This window comes from Monodelphis domestica, chromosome 2 (genome assembly GCF_027887165.1).
Source record: "Monodelphis domestica isolate mMonDom1 chromosome 2, mMonDom1.pri, whole genome shotgun sequence".
NCBI lineage: Eukaryota > Metazoa > Chordata > Mammalia > Didelphimorphia > Didelphidae > Monodelphis > Monodelphis domestica.
In genome coordinates, this window is record NC_077228.1 from 337476499 (window position 1) to 337501399 (window position 24901).

At 35.0% G+C, this 24901-nt stretch overlaps 1 protein-coding gene across 1 annotated transcript; it reads left to right on the forward strand.

Moving 5' to 3' along the window:
• Positions 1-17295: 17295 nt before the first annotated feature.
• LOC130457416 (E3 ubiquitin-protein ligase BRE1A-like) lies at positions 17296-19121 on the forward strand. The gene has a single exon (XM_056818523.1). It carries the CDS (start codon positions 17296-17298, stop codon positions 18235-18237), a length of 942 nt encoding a protein of 313 aa, XP_056674501.1. The 3' UTR covers positions 18238-19121.
• The last annotated feature ends 5780 nt before the right edge of the window (positions 19122-24901 follow it).

The following is a 24901-nucleotide window of genomic DNA, read 5'->3' on the forward strand; positions in this document are numbered from 1 at the left end:
AAATTATTTGAATCCAAGTCATTACTCTTTCTACTTTACCATGGCACTTTCCATGTGTGTATATGTGTGTGTGTGTGTGTGTGTGTGTGTGTGTGTGTGTGTTGGCCATAAAAGCATTTACTCCCTTGTCCTGATTAAAGACATGTTTTTTGTAACTGCTTTGGAGGTTCTGTGTATTCACAGATTAACAAGAAGGTATGGAAGATGCTCCCAGATGTTCACTACCTTTCATCCTCTCCAACCCAAGGGAGGAAGGTATCCAAGGAGCAGGGAGTGCTGAGGAGGTATAAAGTAGTTAGCACAGTGCCTGGCACATGATAGGGGCATAATAAATGCTGGTTCCCTTCCTTTTGTTCTCCTTATCTGGAAGTAAAGGCAGTGTCCAGTCTATCTGAATGAACTTCTGGGAATTATAGTCCAAGTTCCATTTGTTTGGAGAGGGAAGGACTTCATAAAAGTCTGGAAAAGAAAAGCCTAGAGTGAGAAGTGAGCATCAGCAGAATAATAATAGACTATGGACTGGCAGTTGGATGGAGATACACAGACTCTGGTGCTGAGTTCATTTGAACTCTTTCTCACCTTGCCTCTTCTACCTCCTCAATTTCACTGAGATCTGTGGAAAGATTGTAAGGTACTTCATTTCCTTCTTCGTCTTCTGACAAATAGCAGACATTTACTTACTCTAAGATTTTTTTGTTCTTTAAATTGTTCATTTGAAAGTTGCATTACCTTAGATATTAAACTATGGTAGGTCACAATTGGTTTATGACTTATGTATGTTCTCATTTTCAAGCCAATTATGTAAAAGATTTAAAATTTAGGGTTTTATGCTAATATGAAAGTTCCAAAGTAATATTGTGGTTGCCAATTTAAAAATATTATAGCTTAAATCAAAATGACTTTTAGTAGCTTTATTTACAAAGAGGTAGAAAAAGAAGTGGAAAAATGTAAGAAGAGAGAAAAGTAATGTCTAGCCTATCACCCAAAGTGTTGTTTGGGTGTCCAGCTCAGCCCTGAAAGGGCTCAGTAACCTTTAGCAAGGGGGGAAGTCTTGTGAGTATGGATTGTAGTGTTGCCTGAAAAAAAAAGGAGAAGGAAACAGGCACTCACTCTAGATTGCTGGATTGGTAGGGAGACAATTCTCCCTAGACCTCAATATTGGGGCTTAGAACTTTATGAAATAGATTCTTGTGAGTTTCAATTTGATATTTAAAAGATTCCTAATAAGATCCCCAATAATAGAGAAAATTTAACTGTCCTTAAATTTTCCCCTCCTTTCTAGATTAACTCCTCTAGGCAGGCTTAGGTGACAAAAGGAGGCTTAATAAAAAGCATGATATTTTCTCTTTGTTAAACTGCTTTGAGCAAGTTCTCCTCCTTTCATACAGAGTTCCTTTTCTTCTGAAAAGGTGCACTTCTAGTGTGCACTTGATAATTAAGCAGTGGAAATAGGGACAGCTCTGGGTCCTTTGCTATGGGGGAAGAGAGATCCTCATTCAGGAAGAGTCTACACCTAAGGCACCCCAATAAATTTAAAGAGATTTATTATTGAGATTGATGGCCAGGAGGCAGCTCCAGGGTAGAAGTCTGTTTCCCAGAAGTACAAAAGAAAGGCGCTTATAAGTGTTTCACAGGAGAGATGGTTACCTATATTAATAATATTTCTATATGAAGCATTATTTAAACCTTGCTGAAGGTCAGCCAGTTTTCAAGATGACTAATTCACCCCCAGGCCTGGAAGTATATAACTGGGCTGGATCCATTTGTCTTTTGTTAAAGGCAGGGTAGAGACCTACCTCTTATTTATCCTCAAGTTAGAACTCTCTGAAGCATTTGAAAGCAAAAGCCCTCTTTGTTCTAGGGGCAACCAAGTGCCATTTGGTTGAGGAAAACTTGTGCTAGTGGCTTCTTTGTATGGACAAAGACCTGCTTGCCCTGTGCAGAAGTAATAGGAGAGAAGTAGAGTCCCTAAATTCACCTCCTCTTTTGGAATATCCACCAAGGGGAACTGTCAAGGGAGGTCCTAAGATTGAGCTGTCAGGACAGCCTAAACGAGGATACAATTCCCTTTATTTAAAAAAAGAAGCAAAACTCACTTGAATTCTTTTTCATGGAAGGAAGCTAGACAAAGAGATCCATTCTTTGTTAGTGGGGATCACATGCCCCTATTAATAAACAATGTTATTCTTGGAGAAATAGCCTCATATTTGTTGGTTTAAATCCCATTGTTATACTTTCCTTTAGAGAGGGCAAAAACTGGACTCACTCTATTTTGATCTGCTCCTTGGAATGATTTCAACTCCACTGAATAAGATAACCCCCAGCCAGGTATCCTCTGCATACCCATCCTTACTTTCTTGCCTCCTTTTGTATGCTGTCCCTCCTTTAGATTGTAGGATCCTTGGGAACAGGAACTGTCTGTCTTTCTTTTTTTAATTGAATCCCCAGCACTTAGTACAATGTCTAGCATTAGTTTGGACTGAAGTTCTAGTCTTTCTTCTCACACACAACTATCTGGGTTACATTAAGCAAGTCAGCTAATTCCTCAATATCCCTGGCAACTTTCTTAAAATGATAAATTGCAGATTAAGTGCAGACAAAGTACAATGGAAAGGGAATTTTCTCACCCAGGAATTCTCTTTGCCACAGAAATCACAAGTCCACTCTCTCATCTATCCCTATACGAATTCCAGTTTTCTATATTTTTAGATTTTACTTACTCAATAAACACCACCTATCCAAAAAACTGGATCTTAAAAACAGTTCTTGAATTGTATCCACAGATCCCCAATAAGCTCATGTATAGATTTCAGTGGGGTATATAAACATGAATGGGGGAGGACAGCACATCTATTTTTTTTTCTTTTTCATTAACTTTTGGTTTCTTTTCTAATCCAATGTACTTGATTTCATTCTCATAAAAATATTATTCTAAGAGATACAAATGGACAAAGGAATCTAAAGGGAAGACACACACACATAATTTGAAAATTCCTGGCTTAGAAGGAAAGACATTCTAAATCTTAAAACTTTAGAAACAATAATCCAAATGCCTTCATTTTATAGATGAAGCCCTAGAAGCTTGTGACTTGCCCTGGTTCACGCAAATTGTAGTGAGTTAACATAATCAGATTTTGAACCTAGATCTTGGAATTCCAAATCTAATACTTGGCCTCCAACGGTTTCTCCCAGTAACATTCCAAAAAAAAATTCCAAATTCATTTGACTAACATGTCACCACTCAGCCACTGCTTCTGCCTCTTTCCATGCTTCCCAATTCCTCTCTTCAATAATTCCATACCTTGTTTCTTGTTTGTATATAAAATGGCATTTCTTTTTTTAAAAAAATATGATTTTTCCCTCAATTACATGAAAAAAACATTTATAACCTTCATTTTTTGTTAAAGTTTGAGCCAAATTCCATCCATCCCCTCCCATCTCCATGAAGTAGCAATATTAAATGTATAATAGTGTAAAGCATCTTTCCATATTAGTCATTTTGTGGGAAAGAATGTAAACAAGCAAAAGAAAAGTGAAGAAATAAAATGAAATACAAGATGTTTTGGTCTGCATTCAGAGTCCATCAGTTGTTTCTCTAGAGGAAGAAGACATTTTTCATCATGAATCCTTGAGGATTGTCCTGGATCGTTGTAGTGCTAAGAATAGCTAAATCATCCATAAATGTTCATCACATAATATTGCTGTTTCTGTGCACACTTTTCTCCAAGTTCTACTCATTCCATTTTACATCAGTTCATATAGGTTTTTCCAGATTTTTTAAAATCTTCATCCTCAAATCATTTTTAAAATCACCCTTCTTATAACACAATCATATACACAACTTTTTCAGTCACTTCCCAATTGATGGGCAACCCCTCCTTTTCCAATTCTTTGCCAACACAAAAAAGAGCTGCTATAAATATTTTTGTACAAATAGGTCCTTTCTCCCTTGGTAAAACTCTCTTTCAGATACAGACCTAGAAATGATATTGGATCAAAGGGTATATGAACAGTTTTAAAGCCCTTTAGGCATATTTCCAAATCACTCTCCAGAATGGTTGGATCAGTTCACAACTCCACTAGCAGTTCATTTTCCCACATCCCCACCCCCTAGCACTTACTATTTTCCTTTTCTGTCATATTATCCAATTAGGTAAGTATGAGGTGGTACCTCCGTCATTTTAATAAATTCTATTTCTTTTTTTTTAAACCCTTACCTTCTGTCTTGGAACCAATATTGGTTCCGAGACAGAAGAGTGGTAAGGGCTAGGCAATAGAGGTTAAGTGACTTGTCCAGGGTCATACAGCTGGGAAGTGTCAAGGTCAGATTTGAACCCAGGACCTCCCATCTCTAGGCCTGGCTCTCAATCGACTGAGCTACCCAGCTGCCCCCCAATAAATTCTATTTCTTGATGAATATTCTATCATTCATATTCCCCTCCTTCTGCCTTCCACACTGGAACAGAACTCTTGCCTAACACTCCCATATAGAACCAGGCTAAACCAGAGCTTTCTTTTTACAGCCTACCACCAAGCCTGGTTATGGGGCAGTGAAGGCTAATTCTAGAGATAGGGCACAATGTATAGGTCTAAATTAGCCTTTCTCCAGTCCCAGATCTCCCAGGAAATCATAATGTGAATCTTCTGTGTAGGATCTGGAAGTTTCTTTTCACGTATAGCTGGAACAGTCAGAAAGCATTCCTGCAGTGGCCAGAAGAGAATACCAAGAATTGTCTTCCCTGTTCTGTACACTGGGTACCTCAGCTTTTTTTTTTTTTGGTACAGCTTTCCATCTTATTCCTCCATCTCATACCCCAGGAGTAAACAACAGTCTAATCACAAACTGCAAGTGTTAATGAGGAAGAAATGGGAACACAAAGGCACAAGAGAGAAGAGTGATGGAAAGAGTTGAGACACAAAGCAATGATTGCCAAGGAGAAGGAAAGAATTTTTCATACTGTAAAGAACTCTTCCCACAGAAGTAAACTAATTCTGGCTGTATAATAAGCCTCCCACTGGCAAGCTGTTTAACTATATCCAACCTCCAGGGGGTCCCATCCAAATGAATTTCATTCCTTTGCCAGGATCCTCCCCTCTTACTAGTTATGCTATCTCCATCTGTCCTCTTCCAAGGGTCATTGCTGCACTCGGATTCAGTGGCATCCTTTCCAGCTGCCAAGGGCTCCTGAGTCCAATTTCTCATGTAGAAGCAGCTCAGCAAGTGACTTAGAAACAGAACTAATTGGCGAGGGCTGCATGCAACATGATCAAGAGAACCCCAAACAAATGGAAATATCTCCCTTTTTTTTAAATAAGAAGCTCTTTCTATAAGGCATCACTAATTCCATGATGGCTGTGTTCTGGAGCACTGACAATGCATCTTCAAAATTGTTTTATCTTCTCAAAAATTCTATTTTTAAGGAAGTGTTTAGACATATCCAAATGGCTTAGTAAATTAAACTCTATGAAATATTTTGGACTTCTTGCCTGCATTTTTCTGACATCCTTTTAAAAATCATTGCAAAATGACTTGTGACCTACCTCCACATCAATCTACAATTAGAAGGAAAAGAAGAACACATATTTCATTTGCAGTAAAAATTTGGTCATGAGATAGAGGCATAATTTTATCATAGAAATAGACTTGGATCAAAGAAGACCTCGGTTCAAATCCTTTCACCAGCATTTATTAGCAACGTGATCTTGGGTTTTTTGTTGCTGAGTTGTTTCAGTCTTGGTCAACTCTTGATGACTCCATTTGGGGTTTTCTTGACAAAGATACTGAAGTTATTTGACTTTTCTTTCTCCAACTCTATTTATAGATGAGGAAACTAAGGAACACACAGACAGTAAGTATCTGAGTCCAGATTTGGACTCCAGAAGATGAGTCTTCATCCAGCACTCTATTCATTTTACCACCTAACTGCCCTAGACCTTAGGCTAGTCACTCTGAGCAAATAATTTAACTTCTCAGACACTCAGACATTCCCCAAGACTAAAGTGTAGAGGGATAACAATCTGCATCAGTGAAGGAAGCTTATTCGCTGATGAATTTGCAGTTAAGTGACATTTATTTGTGGTCACACATCAAATTTTGAATTTTGAAATGACTCTCATGGAAATTTCTATAGCCCAAAAGATGCAGCTTAATTTTTCTATTAATTTTAGCAAAAATGTAATTAAGAATTAAATATACTACCAAAATAAACCATATAGGATGTCCTTCATATTCATTTTTAAATGAGTTTGGGATTATTCACATATTTCTAACCTATTAGCATGATCAAACAAGAGTTGATTATGATTTTAAAGAAAACTATGGCAGCTTATCCAAAGTCAATGTTTTTTTTTCATTCTAGATTTAGGAATGTTTTACTGGTAGCAATACTGGACTCTCCTGGTTCTTCTCCTGCATCTCTGAACATTCTTCCTCTTTCTTCTTGTTTCTCTTCCCTTCCTTCTCTATAAATCTATATTCCTCTGAAGACTCTGTCCTTAGTCCTTTCTTCTCTTGCAACACTTTTATTTATAGATATTTCATCTACTCTTAGTTAAACTCAAGTGCCAGCTCTGTTGATGTGTCCTTTGACAAGTCACTTTTTGACTTTTGGGGGGCTCAATTTCTGCATCTATAAAGAGACAGATTTAGATAAACTAATCTCTAATGTCCCTTCTAACACTAAGTCTTATAATCCTATATCTCTATCTTCTAAGCCACAGCCTTAAATCTCCAAATGAATGAAAGAAAAATTTATTAAAGATTTACTAATTCCAAGCATTCTACTAAGAATTGGAAACAGAAGAAAATAAAGTCCCTGCTCTCAAGAAACTGATACTCTAATTAGGGAGACAACACATAGAATGCAACTCAGCATCAAGTCAAAAAGAAAGACTCAGAAGTCTTAAAAGTACAATACTGATGAGCAGGGGAAAATCTTGGGTCCTTTTGGGGTATATCAACAGGTTATCTGGCAGAGGATGCTGTAGAGGCAGTCAGATAATAAAACCCAAAGAAACTTGGGACAATGGCATAGATTATAGTAGACATTCCCCACCAGACAGAATCTAAGTACCCATTGGCCAAGGTGGAACAGGAGGAAAAGAAAAGCCTAGGGAACTTCTGCTAGTTATTCTTCTAGCAAATGTCAAGTAGATATTTTCATTTAGATATTAAGATTAAGTTGTGGCAGTAAGAGAAAGAAGTCACTAACTCAGACGATTTGGAATACAGGATGCTTTAGAAAATAAGAAAAAACTCATATAGATTTCTAATCATAATAACTCATTTACATGATTTGACAATTTACAAAACACTTTAAAAACATTGTTCTATTTGACCCAAACAATAGCCCTGTGATACAAGCAATCAAAATATCCATTGTAAGAAAAAAAGATACCAAGCTTCAGGAATGAAGGAAATCATGTGTCTCGCATTTTGTGAAGCACTAGAAAAACAAATATAAGCAAAAATAAAGACAGGTTTTCTCTTTGACAAGCTTCTATTCTCATAAAGGAAGACAACAAACAAAAGTGAGCTGAAGTGGTTGGGGAGGGGATAGGCAGGTGTGGGTAGGAACTGGTATATGGTTTTAAAGTTCAGAAAGTCAGGAATTGGGCCAAGAAGAAAATGAAGGCTGGATGGCTTGTATTATTCCACAGAATGGTGGTTCCATGAAGAATTTACCAAAGGGAGAAGAGGGAGGTGGGTCTTGTGGAGCAATATTCCAGGATGTGCAGAGCAGAGGGGATAGACTGGTCCAAAGTGAGTCACCAGTAGAGAAGGGATAATTCTGAAAGTCAGGGACAGAGCCAAGAGGAATAAAGTAATTTATCAAAAGTGAATGGCTTTGACACTTCAAAAGATCTATGTGATTTTGTTAATATGGTTACTCCCTCCAAAGATGTGTGGGTGACAATTCATCTATATCTTCTCATTCTCTTCAACTCTATCTATGGTCCCCCACAAATCTTCCACAGGAGTTTCAAACATTTTGAAGTCTTTCCTATATTTCATTTGAAATTGGATTGTGTTAGATGTATTGATTGAAAGAAATGTCATCCTTTGCTCTCACCATATGATCAGTCCTTTTCATTTTCTAATCGTAAAACCCTCTGACAATATCCTTTATATCACTTCTCCCATGCTATTCTTATTTGCAAAATGTTGCAGTCAAGTCATGCTCAATAGGCACCTCTCCATTACTGTATGGATAACTCATACCTTTGATTCTTTGGAGCCTATAGCATAGCACTAAGACTAACTAACTAAAAAGACATTTGAGTCCATAATGAGTCCATAATCCACACCCACCAAAAGTTTCACAGAAAAGCTAGAGATTATTATCTTTCTTGATATAATTATTCTGTCATTAATTATATTAATGGTATGCGATCTTCCTGTTTCCTAGCTGATACAACTTGTGTTTGTATGTTGGACTTCTTTTCCACATATATAATGAGAAATTTTCTACATCCTTCTTCAAGGGTTGTCTCTATCCTCTAATGTCTCTGCTTCTTGAGATTCTATAATGTAGGGATTTTGTTGTTTTTTTATTTAATGGAGCTATTTATTTTATTTATTGTGAAGTTTTTAATAAATGATATCATCTTGACTTCTTGAGTTTTACTTTTTTGAGTTTTAATTATTGAATAATAATAAAAAGAAGAAATGATATACTTTTGTTTTCAGAATTCTTTGCTGCATGCTTCTTTTTCAGTGCTTTTAGAGTATTCCAGTTTTTAATTTCTCAAACCTGCTCGATATTGATAAAATCTTCTAATGTCTTTTCATATCTATCTTCAGTAATTTTCCTAAGTCATTTTGCCATGTTAGTATTTAATATCTGTGCTTAGGAGAATTCCTGGATAAGATTTTGTTCCTATGATCTTTGCTCTGACAAGAGTCACAACATGTACTGTCATGTCCAGTTGAAGAAAGAAGATATTCTCCATGATTTTGTGGAGAGCAACTTTTTAAAATTACTTTGTTTTATTATAGATTATTAGGTTCATGCCATTGAATTCAAATGGGTCTTTCCTTTCATTCATTTATTCCTACCCTGCATGAAGTCTTTTCTGGTTCATACTACCTCTAGTTGGAAGGTACTTCTCCTTTCCTTAAGTTCCCTTACATGATTATCAGAGTCCATCATATTTTACTTATTAATTTAATCATGTCCCTTATTAAATGTCAAGCTTCTTCTAGCCTTGAGTCTTAAGCATTATAAGAGGTTGTGTTTGATTCATCTTTATATACTCCTCTAAAGCCTAATATAGTACTTTATACATAGTGGGTGATTTGTATAACATTTGAAAAGGAATATTTAATTGACAGCCATATATTCTACTCTTTTACCAAGGCCATTCAAAATGGCACTTAAAGAACTATTTAACTATCTGAGTGTTGACTTGTAGATTGTATAAAGTGTTCAAGAAAATGCAGATGATTTTCAACTATTTATATTTCCTCCAGGAGGTGTCATAATCTAGTGGAGAAAGGGCAAGCTTAGAGATCAGGAAGGCCTGTCCTGCCTCTGACACATACTAGCTGTGTGACCCTGGACAAGTCACTTAACATCACTAAAGCCAATCAACTCTCTAAGATGATAAGTAATGAGTTGCAGATCTCTATCAAGGTTGAGAGCTTCTACTCAGCAGTCTGGACTCCTCAAAAATAGATAGAGAAATACCCACCACCATGTGGAGTCCAAATGCAGATTGAAACATACTAGTCTTCCTTTTATTATTACTCATTTCAATTCATTTTATTATTCATTTATTTCTGCCATTAATTTTTCTTTAGAGTAAGCAATCTGTCTTATTTCACAAATGATGAACTGGGAAATCTGTATTATATGATAATATATGTATGATAATATATGTACAACCTATATCATATTACCTGTAGAGAAAAAAAGAACAAGACAGATTCTTGGACATAGCTAATATGAGAATTTGTCTCTCTTGGATAAATATATGTATTATCACATAATACATATTAACAATAAATTATATGTATTATATTATTATGCTATATGCGATAAAGAAAAACAAAAATAAATTATAAGTTTAAAAAATTGATAGCTAAAGGGGACAGCTAGCCAGCACAATGGATAGAGTGCCAGACATAGAGTCAGAAGGACCTGAGTTCAAATCTGAACTCAGACACTTCCTTGCTGCCTGACCCTGGATAAGTCACTTAACCCCAATTGCTTAGTTCTTACTGCTCTACTGTCTTAAAATTGATAGTAAGACTGAAGGTAATATTTGTTTGTTTTTAAATAGATAGTTAAAGTAGGTCCTGGGATTTCATTGGTAGAGAGAACTGGCATGGAAAACTTCCTCTATTAATGCTGTTGGACAATTCCTTCACGAATTAGTTCCTCCGAATATTGCCCAGCATATTGAGAGTTTATATAACCTGCCCAGCATCCCACAGAAATTAATGCTTGAATCTAGTTCTTAAAAACCAGCTCTCTATCCCCAGATCATATTGCCTCTCCAACTATCCATCAATAAATTAACATTTAGTTAAGTACTTCCTCTTTGCAAGGCGTTGTGCGAAGTTTTAGGGATAGAAAAAAGAGGCAACTACATACCATTCCTACATATGCACTCATCTTCATTCACCTTCTCTATTTAAACTCTCCCCAATTTTTCTCTTGGGCAACATTTCTCCTCCATGTTTTCAGGATGAAAACCTAACAGCTTAGCCTTTCTTCAAGAAGATTCTTGTCTACACTAAGTGAAGGAAAGCATCTCAACAAAGCTCTTGGTGATTCAAGTAAATAAACTTAATGAGAGATAAAAGCCCAGTCCCTTGGCCCAGATCTGAATTATTTAGCTTAGTTGTCTACATTGATCGCATTCCCCAGATTACTGCTGGGCTCTTCAGTCTGTACACCCAGCTTTGTGGAGCTCCTGGCATTGTCCCTGTTAAGTACCATGCACCTGCTCCCTGGAAAGTGATAACAGCTGCAAAGCCTGACTCATTTCATGCTTCAGTTGGATAACGACAGAACCTCTTGTAAGCAACAAGCTGGAAATTCCTTTTACACTCTGCTTGGGGACAACACTGAACAGTGCAGGACAGAACCACAGGGGTGTATGTGGACACACATTGAGCCTTGTGAAAGGAAAGCAGTTCAAAAGTTTCAGAGCCAGAGAGCCCCAAAGAGGAACTGGATGATTCATTTGATGCCAAAACCATGAGCTACTAGCCCTCACCCTGCTTCCACCAAATCAAACAGTTTTCTTGGAGTTTCCTAAAGCAAATGACCTGCCTAAGATTCTCTTAGAAGTCTGGATTTGGGTGATCCTGGGCAAGTCATTTAATCATTTTCAGCCTCAGTTTCCTCATCTGTAAAACCTGGGTCATAATAGCACCCACCTCCCAGGGTCTCCTATTTCTCAAGAAGGAGATGACTAGGGAATTTTTATGTTTCTTTAGCTTCAAAAGTAACCACCAATAAGTCCTGAGCTCATGTGTTCCCTAGGTGTGTGTCCTCCATACATAGACACTGCCCACATGAGTTTCTGGCTCATGCTCCTTTTGGAATGTTCCCTGACCACACATATTTATTAGTTGTGTCTACTCTGGTCATTCATGGTCTCTCCCAAATCTACCTTTCTCCAGTTAGTGGCCCATGAGAGAGTGAACTCCATACAGGAAGAGGAGCATTTTAATGTTATTATGTTTAATTAAATATCCCTTATTTTGTATAATTATGTCCCTTGCTGGGCTGGTAAAAGTAAGCACCCCAGTGGGCACTCATGAGTCAGGATCCTAAGTGGGAGCCAACCTATAAAGTACCTCAGTGATACATTTTTTTCAGCCAGTCCCAAAGGCCACTTAGTAAGTTTTAGAGGGGAGGAGATCTATATTGGGGGGTAGAAGGAGGTAGAAAAATAGCTCACATATTTGGTCAGTCAATGGGCATCTGTTAAAATGCTGGTATATGATGGTGATGGAATAGTATTATGCTATAAGGAATGGTGAATTACTTGATTTCTATATTAATTGGAAAGACCACCATGAACTGATATGGAGCAAAATAACCAGAACCAAGATAATATTATACACAGTAACTGAAACTTTGTGGGATGATCAAATGTAATAGTCTTTGCTATTAGTAGCAATGCAATGATCCAGGACAATTCTGAGAGACTTAAGAGAAAGAATGTAATCCACATCTAGAAAAAGAACTGTGGGAGTAAAAATACAGAAGAAAAATATATGATTCATCACTTGTTTATATGGGTATGTGATGTGGGGTTTGGGTTTTAAAAGATTATGGAAAAAATGGATAATATGGAAACAGGTTTTGAATGATAATATATGAATAACCTACATGAATTACTTGTCAACTCTGGGAGGGAAGAGGGAAGAAGGGAAGGAGATAGCATGAATCATGTAACCATGGAAAAATATTTTTTTTAATTTAAACATTATTTTATTTGGTCGTTTTCATACATTGTTCATTGGAAACAAAGATCGTTTTCTTTTCCTCCCCTCCCCCCCCCCCCCCCCCCCCGCCTTTCCCTCTCCCATAGCCGACCGCACGATTCCACTGGTTATCACATGTGTTCTTGACTCGAACCCATTTCCCTGTTGTTGGAATTTGCATTATAGTGTTCATTTAGAGTCTCTCCTCAGTCTTATCTCCTCCAACCCTGTAGTCAAGCAGTTGTTTTTCATCGGTGTTTTTACTCCCACAGTTTATCCTCTGCTTGTGGGTAGTATTTTTTTTAGATCCCTGCGGATTGTTCAGGGAAATTGCATTGATACTAATGGAGAAGTCTATCACCTTCGATTGTACCACAATGTATCAGTCTCTGTGTACAATGTTTTCCTGGTTCTGCTCCTTTCGCTCTGCATCACTTCGTGGAGGTTGTTCCAGTCTCCATGGAATTCCTCCACTTTATTATTCCTTTGAGCACAATAGTATTCCATCACCAACATATACCACAATTTGTTCAGCCATTCCCCAATTGATGGGCATCCCCTCATTTTCCAATTTTTGGACACCACAAAGAGCGCAGCTATGAATATTCTTGTACAAGTCTTTTTGTCCATTATCTCTTTGGGGTACAGACCCAGCAGTGCTATGGCTGGATCAAAGGGCAAACAATCTTTTATCACCCTTTGGACATAGTTCCAAATTGCCCTCCAGAATGGTTGGATCAATTCACAACTCCACCAGCAATGAATTAATGTCCCCACTTTGCCACATCCCCTCCAGCATTCATTACTTTGCATAGCTGTCATGTTAGCCAATCTGCTAGGTGTGAGGTGATACCTCAGAGTTGTTTTGATTTGCATCTCTCTGATTATAAGAGATGTAGAGCACTTTTTCATGTGCTTATTAATAGTTTTGATTTCTTTGGCTGAGAACTGCCTGTTCATGTCCCTTGCCCATTTGTCAATTGGAGAATGGCTTGATTTTTTGTACAATTGATTTAGTTCTTTATAAATTTGAGTAATTAAACCTTTGTCAGAGGTTTTTATGAAGATTGTTTCCCAATTTGTTGCTACCCTTCTGATTTTAGTTACATTGGTTTTGTTTGTACAAAAACTTTTCAATTTGATGTAATCCAGATTATTTATTTTGCATTTCGTTACTCTTTCTAATTCTTGCTTGGTTTTGAAGTATTTCCCTTCCCAAAGGTCTGACATGTATACTATTCTGTGTTCGCCTAATTTTCTTATAGTTTCCTTCTTTATGTTCAAGTCATTCACCCATTTTGAATTTATCATGGTGTAGGGTGTGAGGTGTTGATCTAAGCCTAATCTTTCCCACACTGTCCTCCAATGGAAAAATATTTTTTAAATGAAATTGTATTTTTAAAATGCATTTGTTAAGCACCAACTATATGCCAGGCATAGTGCTAAGCAGTGACTACTAAAGAGGCACATGCTAAAATATGAGAATCCCCAAAACCCTGTGACTTTTTTCAGTGAAGAGAACACCTCTTGACTGAGCCACCTAGCTGCCTCAAGCTATCATTCTAAATTTGGAAAGGAAATATAAAAACACACAATAGGCTCTATAGATTGCCTAGCTCCCTCATTCATCTCAGAAGGTGGATAACATTTGCTTCCCAATAATATAGAAATAGGAATGGCATCCCTTAGAGTGTTATGCAAATTGCTGCCTCATTGCCAGTGTAACACTCAAAACCTTAAGTATCCCATTTGTTCTCCATTGGGTATGTTGAAGGACAATAGCAAAGTTCTCACTCCCATAGTCTAATGGCTAACACATGATTTCTGAAATCTACTGGGGCACCCTGAATTTGCTGAAGCACAGTAAAAAAGCTGGATTCAGCATTTCTCAAGGAATGATGCTGAAATGTGAATGCAACACTTTGGTGATCACTATCCTAGGTTGTCGGGTCTAACTCAACTAGAAGTCACTCATGAAAACAACATTTAATAGTCTGGAAAAAGGGAACTTCACTTCATTTGCATTTGAAAGTTAATATAAGATGAATCTATAATCAAAACTGTAGCTAAAGGTTTATTATTTCAGAAATCTAACCTACTCAAAAAGACAGAATTTAAGGAAAAAAGATTTTACTTAGAGAATTCAAATTTGTAGATGATACTGATGAGGAAAATTTTTATCTTCTTCAATGAAGAGGAATTCTGATAAATATTTGTCCTAAAACATTATTTCTCTATGAGATAGAAGTGGAGAGGCAAGATGGTTTACCAAAAAAAAAAAAAATCTCTGTGCCTATAATGGGAAAGAACATGCATCTGACACTTAGTAGTTATGTGGTCTGGGGCAACTTGCTATTTACCTTTTTTGTTTTTTGTTAAAAAATAAAAAGGAATTAATGATACCTTTAGTCATTATCCCATGGGGTCATTATGAAGCCCAAATGAGTTAATGTATGTAAATTGCTATGCCTATGTCAGCTAGTGTTATTAGGATTATATAAAACCTCTGTATACTTTATATAGCTTAGTATAAACCAGAACCCTAAAGGATATTCCTTTAAATCACTTATTTATTCTGTTAATCTTTACATTAAAACATTTATTAACCATATACTATGTGTAATGCATTGTTATAGGTGCTAAAAGATATATAAAATAAATAACATAAGTTTGGGGATCCATTACTCCCTGAAGAAAAATAAAAGGCTCAGATTTCTCAATTGAATCAATCAATCTAAGGTACAAAATAGGTGTAAACAAATACTTAATCTGTAGGGTTGGATTAGGTTTGCAGAGAACAAATCTAAGAATAAGAGATGTTAAGTGATTTTTCCAGGCATTTTAGGAGAAGTGAAGTACTTGGATCATTTAAGAGAAAAAATCAGATGATAGTATATTTAACAAATGTTAGGATTGGTTGAAAGAATCAGGTTTACCTCTCGACCTGTGTATAGTATATAACAAGCCAGTTCAGAATTAAGGATTCCATCAATAAGCCAGGTTAATGGTAATCAAGGAATTTTCTCTATAGAGGGAGTATAAGCAAATTTTTCTTCTCCTCCTTACTGAATAGGTGATGCCCTTGCAAATTTCTAGAATTCCATTTTCTGAGTTTCCCCTCAGAGCCAAATAATAGCCATACCAGAAACCAAAAGAAACATCAAGCAAAAGGCAGTTTTAGGATTCTGCAATGGCACCTTGAAACCTCCCAGAAAGCCATATCTTAAGTGAAATCCATAAGGATTCCTTAAAGGGAAAGAAATACTTCCATTAATTAGGAGCTCTGATCTTACCCATGAATTCTCTGAGTTTGAGATCACTTTCCCTAGGAATCTGTTATGTGAATCAAACAGAATCATGTCTCTGGTTTGAAAGGATTGTTTCTTTAACAACTGATTTTTATAATACTAATTTAATAAATATTAGTAATTTACTATTTATTTGATTTAAAAAATATTAAGTGCCTTGCTTGCTATTCAATTCTTAAGTACCTTAATAGCTTTTGTTGAAATTATATTATATTATATTATATTATATTATATTATATTATATTATATTATATTATATTATATTATATTATATTATATTATATTATATTATATTATATTATATTATATTATGCTATATTATGCTATGTTATGTTATGTTATGTTATGTTGTTATGTTATGTTATATTGTATTATATTGTATTATATTATGTTATGTCATGTCATATCATATCATATCATATTATATCATATCATGTCATGTCATGTCATATTATATTGTATTATATTATATTACATTACATTGTATTATATTATATTATATTATATTATATTATATTATATTATATTATATTATATTATATTATATTATATTATATTATATTTTATTTTATTTTATTTTATTTTATTTTATTTTATTTTATTTTATTTTATTTTATTTTATTATATTATATTAATCTCACTGTCTGATAATAAATTTGGAACACACCAGATAGGGGTTCAGGAGCAGTACCATAGAAACCTCAGCCTCTCAAGTTTTCTGGTAGAACTTTGAGGGGATAGAGACCCAACTTGTCAGTGCTAGTGGAAGTAGAGGAAGTAGCCAAATGGGGTAAAGTTACAATAAGGTAAGGTCCATGCCTTTAAAAAGTTTAAAATCTAGTTGTAGAATTTGTATATATACCTCAATAAGTATAATACCAATTAGAATGTGATACATGCATAACAGAAATACAAAAGTTATGTGTCCAGATAAGGAAATAATGTGAAGATGTTAATGGATATTTTTACTTTTAAAAATTATTTTCTAGGGGGCAGCTGGGTAGCTCAGTGGATTGAGAGTCAAGCATAGAGACGGGAGATCCTAGGTTCAAATGTGACTTCAGACACTTCCCAGCTGTGTGACCCTGGGCAAGTCACTTAACCCCCATTGCCTAGCTCTTCTGCCTTGGAATCAATACACAGTATTGTTAAGATTAAAATTTAGTGGGGAAACTGATAGATAGAAATTAGTTTCTCTCTGCAAGGAGTATTATATTTTTAGAGGTTTATTAAAGGTTAAAGATGAAAGAAAATACAGAATAAGAAAGCACGTGTCTAGGCCTCTGGCATAGACAACCTCACCTACATTATGAAAAGAGCCGCATCTGCTTGCAAGCAGAAACAGGAAAGAAAAAAAGACCCAAAAACTTTTCCAATCAGGTTTAATACCCCATCTCCATCTCAGCCCAGGTGAGGATACAAGGCATTCTGGGAAGTGAGCAAGGACTCCTGGGGATTGAAGTCCTGGATTCAAGTCTCCATTTTTTTTTTTACAGTACTGACTCCAAGACAGAAGGTAAGGGTTTAAAAAAAAAAACAACAATGGCAGCTGAGAAAAAGGCTAAAGCTGAGTTGGAAGATCTGAGGCAGAGGCTCAAAGACTTAGAGGATAAGGAGAAAAAGGAAAGCAAGAAAATGGCCGATGAGGATGCCCTGCGGAAGATCAAGGCAGTGGAGGAGCAGATAGAATACTTACAGAAGAAACTAGCTGTGGCTAAGCAGGAAGAAGATGCTCTACTCTCAGAGATGGATGTCACAGGGCAGGCCTTTGAAGACATGCAGGAACAGAATATTCGCTTAATGCAGCAATTGAGAGAAAAAGATGATGCCAATTTCAAGTTGATGTCAGAGCGCATCAAGTCTAATCAGATCCATAAATTACTCAAAGAGGAAAAAGAGGAGCTTGCAGACCAGGTTCTGACCCTGAAGACTCAGAAGGTGGATGCTCAGCTACAGGTAGTTAGGAAACTGGAAGAGAAGGAACATCTCTTACAAAGCAACATTGGCACAGGAGAGAAGGAGCTGGGTCTTCGGACACAGGCTTTAGAGATGAATAAGCGCAAGGCAATGGAAGCAGCCCAGCTTGCAGATGACCTCAAAGCACAACTAGAGTTGGCACAGAAGAAACTACATGATTTTCAAGATGAAATAGTAGAGAACAGTGTAACCAAGGAAAAGGATATGTTTAATTTTAAGCGGGCCCAGGAAGATATTTCTAGACTCCGAAGAAAATTAGAGACTACAAAGAAGCCAGATAATGTACCTAAATGTGATGAAATCCTAATGGAGGAGATCAAGGATTATAAGGCTCGCCTAACTTGTCCATGTTGCAACATGCGTAAGAAAGATGCTGTCCTTACCAAGTGCTTTCATGTCTTCTGCTTTGAGTGTGTGAAGACACGTTATGACACCCGCCAGCGCAAATGTCCAAAGTGTAATGCTGCCTTTGGTGCCAATGACTTCCATCGCATCTATATTGGTTGAAACTGGTTATGAGTAGAGGAACAGAAAGTCAGGATAGGCGCTTTTTCATGAACCATCAAATTGATACCTCTTCTTTCCTTAATGCTACTGGAAGGGCCATGTGTTGCATTCTCAGACTCCTACCTATGTTTTTCTCTGAAATAACTGGGTGACTCCAGTGAGAGAATTGAGTAAATTAAAGGGTTAGGTTTGTGGAAAGCAGTTAAAATAAGCAAACAGTTACTACCTTCCCTTCCAGTTTAAATTTCGTTAGGATCCCACTATATCATCATGGTTTATTGGCCCTTCTCCCAAAGGTGCTGAGTTGGTATTTTTGCTCTGGAATAGTATTGATTGTGTACTGATTGGAGAGCAGAGGGGAAGGAAGATTGGAGAGAAGAGGGAAAAGAGGCAGCTGGGGTCAGGCTGAAGAAAACAAGCTTCTTAGCATAAAATTGCTTTGGAGCATGATTTGGTTTGTAAACTTGTAGCACAAAAGTGTCCTAGTGGCACTCTTCCTTAGACAGCATGAGCTGATACCCTCAGATGTGGCCAGTTACAGAATGTCTGGTGGCACCTTTGTTGTTACAGAGTTTTTAATTGGTGGAAGATATACAAAGAAAAGCCTTTAATTCCTCCCAGGCTGGAATAGTTATATAAAAGCATAGCCCCTTTCTGACCTTCAGTATGGCTAGAATTGGAAGAGAAGTAAGAACAAGACTGAGGTGATGAGAACCTTTTGGGCTGGCATTCTACTGAAGGATGCTAATGAGGCCTTGGTGAGCTGTGAAATCCTTTTTGTTCACTTCTGGGGTGTTGTCAATCTTCGTTTTCCAGAGGACTGTGTAGCGTGTTCCAGCAGACTTTGTACTTGACAAATGCCAATTAAAACATAGGTCAATTTCTATTTTATTTTTTAAAATTTAAAAAAAAAAAAAAAACAACAACTATTTTCTCACTTAAGATTCATCAGAGAATTAACAAAATAAAACAAAGATCAAGAAGCTCTAAAGCTAAGAAAAGCAAGCCAAACACTCTATAGAATTAAACATACTACTATATTTTTCTCTTATTTACAATTATTAAAAAGAAAGGAAAGCCATGGTCATTTCCTTTTAAAATGTATGGTTTTGTTGGTATGTCATTTTTAACTCTTCTCTCTAATTTGAGCTCTCTTGTAAAAAAAAAAAGAAATTCAATTAAAGGGAAAAAAATCAATTTAATGATAATGTATACAATAGTCTTTCCTAGTAATCCCTTGATCTCTCTGGTGGTAGGAGAAAAGTATGGTTCTTTATCTGTTTTCTAAGACCTTCAATGTTTTTGGAGGTGTTTTTTTTCCAATTATTTAGACCTTTACTTCCAATGACTGATTTAATTTTCATTGTTGTAATCATGGTTAACATTTTCTTGATTCTATTTATTTCACTCTTCATAAGTTCACACAAATCTTCATTTCATATTCTTTATTTCTTATTGCATAATAATTTTATTTCATTCATGTGTCATAGTTTATTTTATTCATTCCTTAATCAGTAGACAACCACTTTGTTTCCACTTTACTATCACGTGTTACTACTGCTAATAATAACATAATAAAATTAAACCTTTAGATTTAGTCTTTAACTTCCCTGAGTTATTAACCTAATAATGGAATTATTGGGTCAAAAAGAATTGACAATTTAGTCACTTCACCTGCATAATTCTTAAATGAAATCTAAAATGGCTGGAACATCACAGTTCCACCAAGAGTAACTGGTATACCTATCTTGCCATATCTCTTCCAACACTATTTCTGTATTTTGCCATCTTTTTCAATTTGCATGGTGTCATGTGAAACATTGGAGTTGTTTTGATTTTAATTTCTCTTAATCATAGTTATTGGAATAATGTTTTCATGTGGTATTTATACTATTTAATGACTTATCTGTTGAGAAATGATTCTTGGCATATGTTTTTGTCAACTCAATATATTTTGGATAACTGACTTTTATCAATGAATGATATTTAATATAAATACTTTTCTGCTTTTTAAAAATTCTACATTGATTTTATTTGTGAATTTAGACTTTGTGCAGTCAAAAAATATCTATTTTATCTTTTTAATTATCTCTTCTATTCTCTCTTCTATGCATAGTTGTAAAAGATACAAGTTGTATCTCATCATATTCTCTTGTAAATTTTGTGAAGTGACACTTTATATTCAAGTCATATAAGTATTTGAGGCTCATTGTGGTATATAGTATAAGCTATTTTTATGAGCCTAATTTCTACCAAGCTTCTTCCCATTTTATAGTAATTGTGATAAGAGACAGAGTCTTTACACAACTGATTTGTACTCTTGAACTTACCAATTATAAGGATACTGTTTTCAATTTCTTCTGCTTCTGATTAATTTGGTCTCTTCCATGCATCTAATTTTCTGCTTTTTTTTTAGTCAGGGCCAAATAATTTTAGGCATATTGTTTTATAATATAGTTTATGGTCTAGCAATGCCATGGTTTCTTCACTCAAAGTTTTTCTTATTTCATTGAAGATTCTAGATCTTTTGTTCTTACAAAGTAATTTTGTTATTATTTCATCTGTATCTTTTCTTTTGAAGTGCATATTTATTGATTTATTTGGCATGGAAATGAAACCATAAAATAATTGAGGTAGCATGACCAAATTTATTTTATATTTATTATGGTCTATGTTTTTATGATATGACTTTTTTACATTTAGATGATTACGTATTTGAAATTTCTCATAGATACGTTATTAGGTGAGGATCTAATCTCATTTCCTGTGTGACTATTATCAAATTTTCCTAAGCTTTGGTGGAATTCCAAGTCCCTTGCCCAGCAATTTGTGTTTTGGTGTTTATTGAACTCTAAAATGCAGTTTACCCTTAATATTAAATACTATTTATTGTATCAGTTTAACTGTTCTACCTTTTTTATCCAGTCCCAAATATTCAGATTTGTGTATTCAATTGTTTACTGTTCTATTTTTCATTTAGTGTCAATTTTGAAAATTACTGTTTTGTAGTATAATTTGCAGAGATAAAACATCATAGTGGATAGAGTATTAACCTCAAAGTCTGGAAAACCTTGAATATCAAGTCCTGTCTCTGACAATAGCTTTGAGAGCTCAAACAAGTCACTTAACTCCTCAGTTTCCCAAGAAAACTTTTTAAATCTGTAAGTTACAGAGGAGTCCCTATAATGAAATCACAAATCTGAACCATGAAAAAAACTGCATAATTGGAGATCTAATGATTCCATCCCTTCTTTTGAATTCTCTTTTTTCTTTATTGCCCATGACATTCTTGATATTTGTTCTATTTGAATTTTACTATGATTTTGTCAAAAGCTACAAAGTATCTTGAAATTTTGATTGACATGTTAAATATGTAGATATTTTTCACAAGTATTAGTTCAGTACAATCATAAACACTACATATGCCTCCAAAATTTTAAATCTTCCTTTCTTTGCATAAAATATTCTACTTATATATCTTGCTCCTTAGTACAGTATTATAATAAATTTTAGACTTTAATTTATAATCCATCTATACTACTATTCTTCTAGGTAGTAGATTTTTTAAATGAACTGGTTGACAACATTAGTTAATCAGAGAATTTCTGTGAGTGTAACTGGTATGTGTAGTAGAGAAGAAAGCCATGTTAGAAAAGATCTTTCCTTGAAAATGAAGTTTATACCTAAATATTGTTAAATAATAATAATAAATACATACCTGTAATTAAACTATAAGTAATCTTATCAATCAATGTCTTATTCACCAGTAGAACAGTATGTTATATTTAGCTCTTTGTTTTCATTGATAGTCTAAGTGGCTAAAAATAAATTAATTTCCATTTCTCAGCAAAAGAACTCATAAAATTCTCATACTATTTTCTGCTACATATTTGTATCAGTGAACATTTTCACATTGTTTTAAATCAAAATACAGAAAAAACTCAATGGGGAGACAGATTTAAAACCAAATCTACCCAGTATTGAGCCATATTCTGCAAATGTTTGTTCAAATAAAAAGTATTGTAACAAAATGAAGTTTATATGTGATTATATTATATTAAACATCTTCTAAGTTATAAAATTTTTATTAAAATGTTATCATATTAAACAAATTTATGAAATAATGAAATAGCATATAGATTAAGAGATCTTCTTAGATTACTTTTTTTCAAAAATTCTTGGAGAATATTCTACATTAAATTGAATTTTTACAGTTAAAGCTATATAATTTATATTTTAGAGCTTTTACAATTATTGGTAGAATTTAGCTTTATATTTTATAGTTATAATTATAAAATGTAAATTTTAATCTAGAGTATCTATAGATAAGTTATCATTGTAGTTATAATAAAATATGTAATAAATAAATCTAAAAGAATATTATGAATAGTATTTTGAATTACCCTGAGAGTTCACAACACATTTTGTTATTTTGAAAAGAGTTTATAGAACAAAAAATATTGGAAATGACTGTTCTGTTATACAAACTTAATAGAAAATATTCCTATTTAAAAGATGGTCATTTCTGGGGGGAAATGGGTGTTATTAAAGAAGCTTTGCATTTTCTAAAAGGCAATTCAGACTCCCCTCCTCCTATTGTTTAATTCATGATCTAAATAACTGGCCAATTACAATATCTGTCCAAGATACATATGCTGATGCTCTTTCCGTTGTCCATCTGACTACATATTGCAGTCTGGTCTATAAGCAATCTTCATCCATTTTTTCCCTTGTGTATAAAGATGGATCTTAGTTCACATTCTACTTTCTTCCAATAGTCTTTGACTAGCAGCTGTATCTTCTTGGAACTGGTGTTGGTTTTCTGTTCAATGCTGAAAACATCTTCTGAATTGACCTTCACCTTGGCTAAATTCTTAGACGCCACCAAGAACAGGTTGTGCTCCTCATTGGAGAACTCAGCCCCCAATATATATGTGGTTATATCATCATAACTTGACTTGCTCCAGGCAGCTTGATGCTCTGGGTCATCTCCATCTTCTCCGTAGTGGAAAGGTTGCAGGTGGGAGTGGAAGCAATGGCAGCAGTGTTGGTGGCAGCAACAAGGTTCTAGGGTGAGGGAGAAGCAGCACCAACAGTTGGGAGCAGGAAAGAACCAAGATCAAGAAGAGCCCTTTACCATCTCTTATCACCCCTACTTTGATCTATTTTAAGGCTTTGGCAAAAGAGCCTCTCTATCTCATCCTACCCACAAGCACTAGGAGGTGGTCTGCAGTGAATGCTTGGTGGTTAGGCAGATGGTGCTTGGTTGGGTGAGATTCTTTGGCATGATTATGATCTGTGGCCAAAAGACTTATACAGGGTTCTGGGGCTGAACATAATGGCACTAGCAAATAGGGATATAAAGGTAATCTTACAATTGAAAGGGGATCCCTCTTCAACTTTCACTCTGTGATGTATATGCTCCAAGACAGTAGTGAACACATATGTTTAGCACATTACTCCCTATTTTATACCTCACCTGATATTAAAAATCAGAAGGTCAACAGATAAGGCTATTTTTCCAAAAATCTTACATACTGTTGATGTGAGTATGGGCAACACTTTTTTGGAAGAGACATTTTTGGTGACATTTTGTTCAACTGAATTAAAAGCTTTATATTTACAAACAATATCTATGATGGAATATCATATTCTCTAGTGAGGGTTTAGTATTAGATCAACTGATCCCACACAAACAGGAATTAGTCATCTATATATAGCCTACAAATCTTTGGCATTTCACATTCTTTATTCCTAATTAATATGTTACAGTATTTGTTTTTTACTATTCTTACCTATCACTACCCTTGAATTGAAACCACTAAGTACCATAATAAGTTTTGAATCAATTCCTCCTAAAATGTTTTTCAGACAACTTCTCTAATTCTTCATTCTCTTCAATAGATTTTGATGCATAAGCAGCAGTTATTTTCGTTGTGGCCATTGTGACCATTTGGCAAATACTTAGCATGAACACTGCAATATGAGATGACCAAATATTTGGTGAAATTATGTTTATTGCTGCCTTTGGACTCATTTTAAAAATCATCTCAAATAGCTCTTTATTTCTCTTTCCAAAGAAAACCCATTCCTCTACTTACTCTTTTTTTTAACCATCAGCATCACTTCTAGCAAGGCAATAAAACCAACCAACACATTGATCATATCTAACAATATATGGAATAAAACACATCTATAGTTCCTTACTTCTGCAGAAAAAAGAAAGGAGATGTGTTTTTTCAATCCTTTTTTTACAGGGCCAGATTTGATCATTATAATTTTACAGTGTTCAGTATAATTTTTTTTTGTTCATTCCATTAAGAATATTATAGTTAAACATGAGGTTCTTCTTCTTCAATTTACTTTCCTCTACATCAGTTAATATTGTTTTTTCTGTGATTCTATAAAATCATTTTATGCCATAGTAATAGCCACATTATTCATATCTACCATAATTTGTTTCTTTCCAAATCAATTAATAAATACTTTTCCAATCCTATACTAACATAAAAAGTGATACTATGGATATTTGGGTGGAATATTTTAAAAATTTTTGGCATCCTCAGTGTATATGTTTAGTGATGAGACTTGATTACAGAGATATGGACTTTTAAAATTTCTATTTAATTGTATTACCAAACTACTTTCCAAAATGACTAGACCA

Coding starts and splice junctions, on each gene's coding strand:
- LOC130457416 (XM_056818523.1), top strand. CDS start 17,296: ATGGCAGCTGAGAAAAAGGCTAAAGCTGAGTTGGAAGATCTGAGGCAG.